The sequence below is a fragment of the Paramormyrops kingsleyae genome, chromosome 20 (assembly GCF_048594095.1).
Source record: "Paramormyrops kingsleyae isolate MSU_618 chromosome 20, PKINGS_0.4, whole genome shotgun sequence".
Lineage (NCBI taxonomy): Eukaryota > Metazoa > Chordata > Actinopteri > Osteoglossiformes > Mormyridae > Paramormyrops > Paramormyrops kingsleyae.
Window position 1 is genome coordinate 17,957,930 of NC_132816.1, and position 10,885 is coordinate 17,968,814.

The 10,885-nt window shown below is 44.8% G+C and overlaps 1 protein-coding gene across 6 annotated transcripts in view; it reads left to right on the forward strand.

Moving 5' to 3' along the window:
• The window catches only part of ptprea (protein tyrosine phosphatase receptor type Ea), a 61,868-nt gene extending 51,021 nt beyond the window's left edge, over positions 1 to 10,847 (forward strand). For all 6 annotated transcript variants that reach the window (XM_072703371.1, XM_072703374.1, XM_072703373.1 and 3 more), the window contains 10 exons: positions 404 to 567; positions 884 to 1,019; positions 1,285 to 1,434; positions 1,704 to 1,797; positions 2,425 to 2,501; positions 3,418 to 3,552; positions 4,305 to 4,430; positions 4,899 to 5,050; positions 8,570 to 8,705; positions 9,140 to 10,847. In XM_072703371.1, coding sequence (XP_072559472.1) covers positions 404 to 567; positions 884 to 1,019; positions 1,285 to 1,434; positions 1,704 to 1,797; positions 2,425 to 2,501; positions 3,418 to 3,552; positions 4,305 to 4,430; positions 4,899 to 5,050; positions 8,570 to 8,705; positions 9,140 to 9,214 — 1,245 coding nt within the window. In that variant the 3' untranslated portion in view covers positions 9,215 to 10,847. The remainder of the gene's footprint in view (positions 1 to 403; positions 568 to 883; positions 1,020 to 1,284; positions 1,435 to 1,703; positions 1,798 to 2,424; positions 2,502 to 3,417; positions 3,553 to 4,304; positions 4,431 to 4,898; positions 5,051 to 8,569; positions 8,706 to 9,139) is intronic.
• The last annotated feature ends 38 nt before the right edge of the window (positions 10,848 to 10,885 follow it).

The window sequence follows — 10,885 nt, forward strand, 5'->3', positions numbered from 1 at the left end:
TTTAGTAAGAGGCTTTGTTTAATGCGTTCCTGTAGTGACAGCGGTCTTGTTGCAGCTCGACCATAACGTTTAGCTTCTAAGCTTTTATATCTTGATCTGCGAACGATCTGTGAGTAGTCAGTTTTGGTCTGTGAATTCATGTGAAGGCTAATGCTGAAGCAATGCTAAAAATATGAGCGAAATGAATTTAGTGCTGTTCAGCTGCTTCATCTGCGGCTGTCATTCCGGGAGATCATAATAAGCATTCGTAGTTCTTTTGACTAGCCCAAACGAGTCTTTGCAGGGAGGAATGTGGGCCTCGTTGTCTCCTGTCGGGTATGTGCACATGAGCGTGGCAGGCAGGTGTGTGCGTATCCAGGGTGTCGGAGTTGCTTTAGAGCTGCGTTTCTGCCCCCACCCCCAGCAATCCACTGATGGCAGTAAGACCCCCCGATTGGTGACCCAGCTGCACTTCACCAGCTGGCCCGACTTCGGGGTCCCCTTCTCCCCTATTGGCATGCTCAAGTTCCTCAAAAAGGTCAAGTTGGTGAACCAGCCCTCCGGAGGACCCATCGTGGTGCACTGCAGGTAGGCGTGTCCCCCCACACGGCATCATGGGAAACGAGATTCTAGTCGGTCTAGAGCAGGGTTTCCCAACCCAGTCCTCAGGGACCCTCAGACAGTCCACATTTTCGCTCCCTCCCAGCTCACCTGTACCAGGTACTTGGTGTTCTTGATTCTCTGGGAGCTGGGGGGGAGCGAAAATGTGGACTGTCTGAGGGTCCCCATGGACTGGGTTGGGAAACTCTAGTCTAGAGTATGATACTGAAATATTTCTAGGTCACACATTGGTCACGTTCATCGCCTTGAAGCAACCCGCCCTCCATTTGTGGTCTCTCTGCAGTGCTGGTGTGGGTCGGACAGGGACCTTTATCGTTATCGATGCCATGATAGACATGATGTACGAGGAACAGAAGGTGGACGTCTTTGGCTTTGTCTCCCGGATACGGGACCAGCGCTCCCAGCTAGTGCAGACGGACGTGAGTACCGCCCTCTTGCTCGACATGCTGGGACACGTGCGTTCATCAACTGCCTTCACGCTCAGGGGGTCTGTTTCTGCCCCGAGTTATGCGCTGTTATCTTGAGGGTATCATAGCAAGGTTCACACATGGTTCATTCTCAGAGACCAAAGACTGCATTTGCTAAAAGACAAGCCGCAGAATGACTGACAGAACAGAAGAGAGATGTGCCACTTTGTCAGCAAACGGTTTCTGACCCGGTTCTGTGTGGGGTCCCGACTCACAGATGCAGTACGCCTTCATATACCAAGCCCTCCTAGAGTATTACCTGTATGGGGACACGGAGCTAGACGTGTCGTCCCTGGAGGGCCACCTGCAGAAGTTGCACAGCACGTCGGCGCCATTTGACAGGGTAGGGCTGGAGGAGGAGTTCAAGGTGAGCGTGACCGCTGGCTGGGGGTGGGGCTTCATTGGTGGTTAACCATGTTGCTTTCACTGAGAGCGCCCCCCCTACCTGTGATTTTATAGATCCTGTTTGTCTCTTTCTCCCAAAGTTGGCTAATCATTTTTTTTTTTATGTGAATGTATCTTAGCAGTGTTTATTCAAGAGTTATGATCAAAACTCTCAGTGAAAAAACAGACATTTCGTGATTTTTTTTGTTTGTTATAAACACCAGTCATTAACTTGAATGGCTTCCTGCACAGAAACTGACAAACATGAGGATAATGAAGGAGAACATGAGGACGGGGAACCTTCCAGTCAACATGAAGAAGAACCGCGTACTTCAGATTATTCCCTGTGAGTACCGTGTTTAAGAACCATCTGGGGCACTCATTTCAAAGATTACAGAGCACATCGTGGTAAGTTAGTGCAGAAGATCTGTTCCTAAATGTGGGCCTTCAGAGTGAAGCACCACTCAAAGAAATATGTGCCAGTTTCGTTTTCACTTGCGTCCCATCAGCTGTCTGCGAGTAAGAGAACGCAAATCAGTTCGCAGTGATACTGACGGATCGCTCTCACTCATTGTTCCTCGCTGCCCTCTGCTGGTGAAATTTAGCAACTAACACTTGTTTCCTAGCGCATTACACCCGCAGCAGCTAATGTGGAATGAAGCCAGTAGCTTAGAGCGCACACATAAGGAAAACTGGGGGGGGGGGGGGGTGTGAACTGGCTATTCCAAACGGCCAAAAATGGAGAAGAACGTTTATTAATAGTAAATCAATATTATCAAGAGACGGGAATAGCTGATGTGACAGTTCTTATCGAAAATATGACAACTGAAAATTCTCTTTAAATGTGAAGTATCTTGTGTGTTTATGTTCACCGACAGTGATTGGGAGCCTGTATCTCTTTGCAGTTCCATTGTAATCGTGTGGATCGCTGTACGGAAACGAAAGTAAATCCGAACCTTCTTTTAATTCGCAGATGACTTCAACAGAGTAATTCTGTCCATGAAACGGGGCCAGGAATTCACCGATTACATAAATGCATCATTCATAGATGTAGGTATTCAGTCTTAACTCCCCAACTCCCTTGTTTGTGTTTGTGTTTGTGTTTGTGTGTGTGTGTGTGTGTGTGTGTGTGTGTGTATGTATGTATGTATATGTGTATATATATATATATGAAGGCCCGGAGCTTTGGCTGCACTTTTCTCAGTAACCATGAGGTTGCTGGTTCTCGATCGACAGTCCACTCTCCTGTTTCCAGAGGGACGTGATGCTTCATTTATGTGTTTGCACGCAGCCTGCGTGCCGAGGGCATGTTTCGTCCTGCCCGGTCCCGCCTCCCCCTCATCTGGATGCTATCGGCTCTGGGTTCAGCCTGGAGCGGACAGCCCTTCCTGCTCTTCTTTCAGGGAGCTGTTATCATTGTTTTAATGGGTGTTTTTATTAGCGAATGTAGTTAATTTGCTCCAGACGTTGGCCGTGAAGGGTGACACATGGACAGACAGTGTAGGCGTCGTTTCGTGGCGGAACTGTAGCAGGTGGCATAAGTTCTTCTCATCTCAGTCGCCATGCCGCCTGTTACCACGGCGATCTGAGGTCCTGTGTTTCCACCAGTAAGATTCCTCACAGTTCGGTTCTTCGATGGTTTGGATACTTATCTGTACCAGTTCATCTGAAACCAGCAGGATGGTTCCACTCCATCGTCCCATTCACCATGGAGTAGAACAGGCAGACATCAATGTTGCACTGCTTTCGATCTTAAAACTTTATCGGACGTCTTTATACTACATACTTCAGAAATGTCTCTAGAGTCATTCATGGAAAGTACTGTTTTTGAGGCTGCAGTGCATTCTGGGAAATCACACCCGTGATTTCTCTTCTCAGAAGTCTGGCCTGCTAATCTGCAAGTTGATCACATAAAGCATACTGTATGGGTGCCACAGGGTTTTAATGTGCGATTCCCCTCCCCCAGGGCTACAGGCAGAAGGACTATTTCATTGCCACCCAGGGGCCCCTGTCCAGCACGGTGGAGGACTTCTGGAGGATGGTTTGGGAGTGGAAGAGTCACTCCATTGTCATGCTGACCGAGCTGCAGGAGCGGGAGCAGGTATGACCATGTGGCCTTGGGTGTGTGATACCCTACAAGGGGAAAGGTTGGGTGAATTCCTCAGAGTGTTAACTGGAAAGGTTGGGTGAATTCCTCAGAGTGTTAGCTGCCGTTTTAGAGGTGGAAACAGAAACTGAAAATGCCTTAATGTTTTGAAAATTACATTTTTAAGCTTTGTATTGTGAGGATAGATGGATGGATGGATGGATGGACTCGCCTCGACTAGAAAAATAGAAAAATAAAAAAAATTGACGGAAATGTTTAGTTGAACCAAACATCTATATCATGGGTCACCAACATGGTGCCCGCGGGCACCAGGATGCCCCCAAGGACCACATGAGTCGCCCGAGGACCTGTTCTAAAAATAGCACAACTCACCAGTGAGCAGCGTCTAAAATTTTATTTTATCCTGTTGCTATTCTTTAATCACATTTGCATTTATATAGATTTGAAAATGACAATATCTAAATAAAAAATTTAAAACACAAGTTTAAGAGGGCGTTTCAAACTGATAGCCCTTCATATGGCTCAGTCCCTTTGAAGTAGCCCTCAGTTTCAGTTTCAAAAAGGTTGGTGACCCCTGGGCTATATTGTTAATAAAGCAGGGAGAACAATCACTATGTAAATCAACACCTGAATCCATGCAGTACCGCTAATTACTCTACAGTCTTGATTCACATTTGTAGAATGACGCTTCTGTGAGTTATGAAGCTCTCATTCCCAACCCCCCCCCCCCCATTTTCTACATACAGGATAAGTGCTTCCAGTACTGGCCCTCAGAGCACAGCGTCACCTATGGGGACTATGCAGTGGAAATCAAAAGTGACACCCACTGTGACACCTTCAGTCTGAGGGATCTGGTGCTCACGTACAACCCGGTGAGTCTTCTCTTAGCAGAGAAAAAAATGTCAATGGATAGAGAAATCCTTACAGGCTGTGGCCAAATCTTAATCTGTGAAGTGTAAAGCTTTCTCACAGCCACAGGTTAGGGGCCCATTTCAGAATGCAGGCTTACATGCTTAGCCTGCATTGTCGGATTTAAGGTAGTCTGGGCTAAATGTAAGTGGAGAAAGATAAGGTCCATTTAAAGTGAAGGACCTTAAATCTGACAAGTTATCCGGCTAAGCAAGAAATCCCGCTTTCTGAAACCCCTGGTCACCATCCCACCATCGACAAAACTAGATACTTTTAAAACAATGAGGACCGCTGTTTTTTATTTTCCGTTTAAAATAACACTGAGCTAATGTGAAACCATAACCGGATCTGGAGGTGAAAGTGGTTGTGACGACATTAGAGACGCAGGACGGCATTACAGTGAGCACCCTGCCTCCCACGTTCACCCCCAGGACAAGCAGACACGCCTGGTCCGTCACTTTCACTTCCACGGCTGGCCGGAGATCGGCATCCCCGCCGAAGGCAAGGGCATGATCGAGATCATCGCCGCGGTCCAGAAGCAGCAGCAGCAGTCTGGCAATCACCCCATCATTGTTCACTGCAGGTACCTCCCACTTCAACATCACGGGCGTCCGTAGAGGTGCCGGTCACCACAGGACCTGAGTCAACCGTAGATTTGAGTTGCACATACGCCAGAGATGAAAGCCAAATACAAAAGCAACTCAAAATTAATGAAAACTACCTAAAAAATAACGAAAACTGTAAACTAATTAAAAGCAAGCCAAATTTTAAAAACGTATACGTGCAGTTGTTGTGAGGGCCTTTGCCAGTGCCGGTACAGACAAAGGTCATTAGCTATTTTATGAAAATGTATGCAAATATATGAGATGGGCCTTAACTTTTATAGTCGGTAAGAGTGTTGGTTTGGCAGATGGTGCAAAGTCCTTCGTTTCCTGAATAGTTTAATACGGTTCACTCAGATCGGCAGCACGTGTGACTCAAATCCACGGTTGACTGCAGTGACAGTGACAGAAGGCGTGAGCCATCTTTGAGAGGGGCCGATGGTGTCACGGTTATTCTGGTCACGTGGGGTGATTCTTCTCAGCCGGGATGCACAATCAGAGCTATACCTACAGACTTCCGAACACTACGCTACGCTGCCTCGTGAGATTAATAAGCTCCTCTGGTTCACAGTCAGTGTTAAATATACGTGAAATGGTTTAAACCTTCAATTAATTAGATTCAGTACACTAATAGCGAGAGTTGTGTTACTACCCTATTTTACCTGTTCATTACTGACTCCAGAGAAGCACTTAAAGATATCTGACATCCATAGGGACGTATATAAATTAATTTAAATTCTCCAAGTGCTTTAATAACAGACTCAACCCAAAGTTAAAGAAAATCACAAGACTACTTTAATTTCCCTCAGGCATATTGGTGGATTGCCCTTTATTCTGTATGTAAAACTCTTAAACGATCAGTCAAAGGACAATCTGTCGTTATTAAAAAAAACCGGAACTGAAAGCTGTAGTCTGAGTCCTGGGTATAGCTGAGAGGCTTATGTTTCGAGTGACACCACAAAGTGTTTATGTATGGTTAGGGTTGTTAGTCTGGCTGGCCATAATGCTGTTTTGATTATATGAACTCTGTGGTTAACTAAACTGGTTAGCATGGGGCCATATTTCTATAGGGACAAATGAGTGATCCTGTTCTCTTGGTAGGCGGGTAAAGTTAAAGTATTTTGCAAGAGCACATGGATGGATGGATGGATGGATGGACGGACGGACGCACATAAGAGTTTCGTGGAGATAATTCTTCCCCTCCTGGACCAATTAAATTTCTCCCTCAAACTGTTATCAGAGACTTTAAAAACCCACATACACCCCTGAGATTTTTACCTTGCTTCAAGCTGTCTCTGTGTTTTCCTCATTGTGTATTCTGAAAAGGTTGGTGCACTGGTAACCCTATGATCTCACACGTTTCGGGTCATCTGTTCCATTCCCACAGCCGGTTCCGTGTGTGTGGAAGTTGCATGTTCTCCCTGGGTTCATCTGGGTTCCCTGTGTTCCTGAGTCCTCACGAAGCCTAAAAACACACACTTTGGTGCCCATGGATTGCCTTTAGGGTGCGTGTGGGTACCCCGTGCTAGGCTGGCATCCGATCTTCTGCCTGGACAGATTCTCATGCGCTTGCGTATATGACATGGTATTTATGCCTACAGCACTTCACTGATTGTCTACATGATTCACTTTTTCATGTAGAAGACCCGGTTCCAGTTGGAGGACTAAGTAGGGCAGACTCTGGAGGTGGCAGCCACGGTTCTAGGTGCTCCTGTCCTGGTGTTCGCTTTGTGCAATAAATGCGCGCTTTACGTCGGCTTCAAGAATTTGCCCGCGAAGAGTTCATGTACATCGCGGAATCTCATCCTTCGGATCCCCGTCCCGTGATTTTGTGCAAAATGGAAGACTTTACCGGTAAAGATTTCAGTGACTGAGAGTAAGGATGCTGAGCGACAGAAGAGCTTCCACGGCAGGGGATGAGGAGCAGGCGTGCTGCTTCACTGGTGACTAAATCTTCCATAACTCCCTGCATGCAGGGTCCCAGGATGTTTTAGAGTGGCTACAGTCGTCCCAGTTCCCAAGAGACAAGATCACTGTACTAAACCACTACAGGCCACTTGCTCCATCGCAGACTCCCTCCTTGAACTTCTGCATACAGAGCAAATCTCCCAGTGAAGGATGCAGTTACACTGTCCCTCCGCTACGTTCTCTGACATTTGCGCTCCCCCAACACATATCTCAGGATCCTGTTTGTGGACTTCAGCTCAGCCTTCAGTAATATTGGCCCGTCGCTTCTCCGCAGCAATCTGACTGAACTAGCTGGACCCTCATCCGTCAGTGGATTACCAACTTGCTAACAAATGAGTAGCAGCATGTAAAGCTGGGGCCCCCACCTGTCTGACCTATGACCGTCAGTACAGTATCTCCGCAGGGCTGGGTTTTCTCACCCCTCCTGTTTTAACTTTACGCAAATGACTACACCTCTGCAGATAAGTCTGTAATATGTTAAAGTTTGCAGATGGCACTGCTGTAGTGGGACTGATCTGCATCAACGATGGGACCTCCTATCGCAGAGAAGTGGGCCATCTTGCCGCATGGAGTGCCAGCAACAACCTGTAACACCAAGTGGGCGAGACGGTGGAAATTAGTCGACTTCCACTGCCAAGCCCCTGCCTGCCTCCCCCTACAAATTAATAGCCAGGCCATTTCTATGGTCAAATCGTTCAAATTCCTAAGTGCCAGCATCACCAGAACATTGAACTGGGACATGCAAATCACCTCCATCACCGAAAAGCCCAGAAAAGGCTGCTCTTCCTACGCCAACTCAAGAAGCTCAACATCTCCCAATGCATCCTGCTTCTACTCTGCCATCATTGAGAGTCTCGTGAAGTCCATCCATCCATCTGGTTTCCTGCTGCCTCCACCCTCTTACAGCGTGAGGTCCGCTCAGCTGAGAAAATCATACGCCGTCAGCTGCCAACCCTAGAAGACCTGCTCACCGCCACGGCAAAGAGGAGAGCTGGGAAGATTGTTGCTGATCCCACCCACCCAGGCAGTCACCTATTCACCAAACTGCCATCAGAGAGGAGGTTCACGTGATCATGATACGAACCGCACACCATCTCCACCACTTCTTCCCCATAGCCATCCAGCTCCTAAATAAACTCGCTTAGTACCTCAGTAATCCATCACCCAGGGACAATTTCCCTCTTTCACTTGCCCGACATGGCAGACATCTGATATTGTTTCAACTTGCATTAAAATGTACATCCTCCTTCTTTTTTATTTACTTATTCATCTTGCAGTAGTTTAATTTATGGTTCTTGAACTGTTAATTTATTTTAACACGTCTTGCACTGTATATTCTTCTTTTATTCTTATTTGTATTCCTATCCTTAGTGTTCTATGAAGTGTTTCTCCTTTACGTCTTGTAACATTGTTATGTACTTCATGTTTGGCAGCGAGTCACAAAAAAAATCGGAGATGTTTCTACATAGTAGCAACCAAATGAGTCCAGTTCTGTTTCGCTGAATGCACTGTATCGTTCTTACCATCCGCAGTGCTGGGGCTGGCCGGACGGGTACATTCATCGCACTGAGCAACATCCTGGAGCGGGTCAAGGCTGAGGGCCTTCTGGATGTGTTTCAGACTGTGAAGAGCTTGAGGATGCAGAGACCACACATGGTGCAGACTGTGGTACGTAGCCCGGTGCGGGGAGCCCTGGGGGGGGGGGGCTCATGAGCTGGCAGTGCACGAGCACCTGAGATCCTTTTTTGGGAATTCCTTTTGGGGAGCTGACTGGATCGAATCAGTGTAGGGGATGATCAGCAGAAGAGACCACTGCAGATGCAGTGCAACTTGTCTTAACTCCTGGTATAGAGCCTGTAATGGTCCAAAAGACAATGGTGTTCCTCTGTTTTAACAAATATGTGGTAGGTCAGGGCGTACAGACTTGTAGGTTCTCAGGGGCAGGGGTTAAAGGTGCAGAAAACTACACAGCAATGTTCATTTGATGTAAATTTCTGATATGAAGTAACAGTGCCTAATAAGCAGCTAAGGAGAGAATCTGTGCAGTGGCGTCCACTGGCTACCATAACATGCACTGATAGATCCTCTGTTTCCTTTCTCAGGAACAATACGACTTCTGCTACAGAGTGGTACAAGACTTTGTTGACATTTTCTCTGACTATGCCAATTTCAAATGAAGGAATCTGCCTTAAACCCTTTGAGTTGTTCAGTTTTGTTTTGTTTTTGTTTTGTTTTGTTTTGTTAATTAAAAAATGCAAGTTGGCCAAGATGTATTTTTTCTTAACTGGATTAAATGATCATATATTTTGCTATGCACTTGTTATTAATGTACCTTAAATGCATTACAAATTGTATCATACTGTGTCATAGGCCGACTTATGTTCTTCAATTGATAAAAGTTGTAAAAGCACAAAAAATTTGAAAATGTAAATGTTATATTATTTTGCAATGCAGTCATTATACACCCTTCCACTGTAGTCTTTGTATAAAACATTACTATTTGCTTTTATTGTCTATTTGTTTTGTTTATCATGCTTTAAAATTTGATTATGCCAGATTTATTTCAAAGCAAATTTACTACAAATGTACTTTTTATGATGTAGGTATTGTAAATGTATTTATTTACGGTTTCGCGCAACATGATGTTGCGTTTTTGATTTTCTTTCACTTTTATTTGTGTAGGGGCAAATTATTGAGTTGGAGGATTCTGCTTGAAAAAGCAAGATTCGGGGTCTTTTGTTTTAATGCCAAACATAAGCAACGCCATTACCTTTCCTGGTTGACAATTTTTAATTTTGATATACATTCTGATTAAATGTAGAACATAAAATACATAGTTATGCATTTTCAGTTAGTAAAAAATTTGTGCACACATTAGTGTAAAAGCAACAGTAAAGATAAAATGTGAGAGGAATAGAAAATCGGCACTGTAGGTAAGCAGAGATATTTAAAACTGTTTAAGAATGTTAAACTTACATTTAGTTAGTAGGGTACTTAGGTATGATAACTGTACATACAGATGGATCTCCTGAGCACGAAAATGGAACATTTATTTATGAAAATGTTAATTTGTACATATTTTATTATAATGCAAGGCAGCCAGAATTAAGTTGTGCAGCTCCTAAGTATATCTGTGTTTCTAAACCGTTGTGTTTATGTTAACATTTGTGAGGTCGCATGAAGCAATGCCCGAATATTGGTCGGAAAATGTTTCTGATCAAACGATATTGGTCACCGAGTGACTTCAGCCGATGCACATATTTGTAGCAGAAACGCAAAAGCTGAATTATTTAATTACTAAACCAAACGGGAGAAGCACAAGCGCTAGCGAAAACCGAGACGCAGACGTGATTTAGCACAAGGAATCATCGCTTTTACAGCGTTCCGTGCCAGTCCCTCTTCATAAAACCATTAGTTTTTCTAAATGAATTTAACTGTTTACTGGCATTCTTATTCCAAGTGAACGAAATGCCAGTCATAAAATACAACAGTTCATAGAAATGGTATTTTTTTGATTCGTACTATATGGGTTATGAAGGGGGTATCTATACGCCGCTTTGATAATTTTTTTTTTACATTTCTAAAAATATCTACTTTCCAAGAGACGTTCACTGTAGCTGGTAACCAACGCAAAGCTGATTTCGGCGAAGGTTCCAGATCACGGTTATGTTTCAGATATTATTTGCATTGCTGATTTTGGCTGCAGCAACATGTTTACGGTTTTATTTTGCTCATTTTTTACGTTGTCATCGGATGTCATTAGATTTACAGTGTCTTTGTACATGCAATATTAAATACATTGGAGAAAAACGCCTGTATTTGCTGTGTGTTCCTGCTTCTTGCATTCT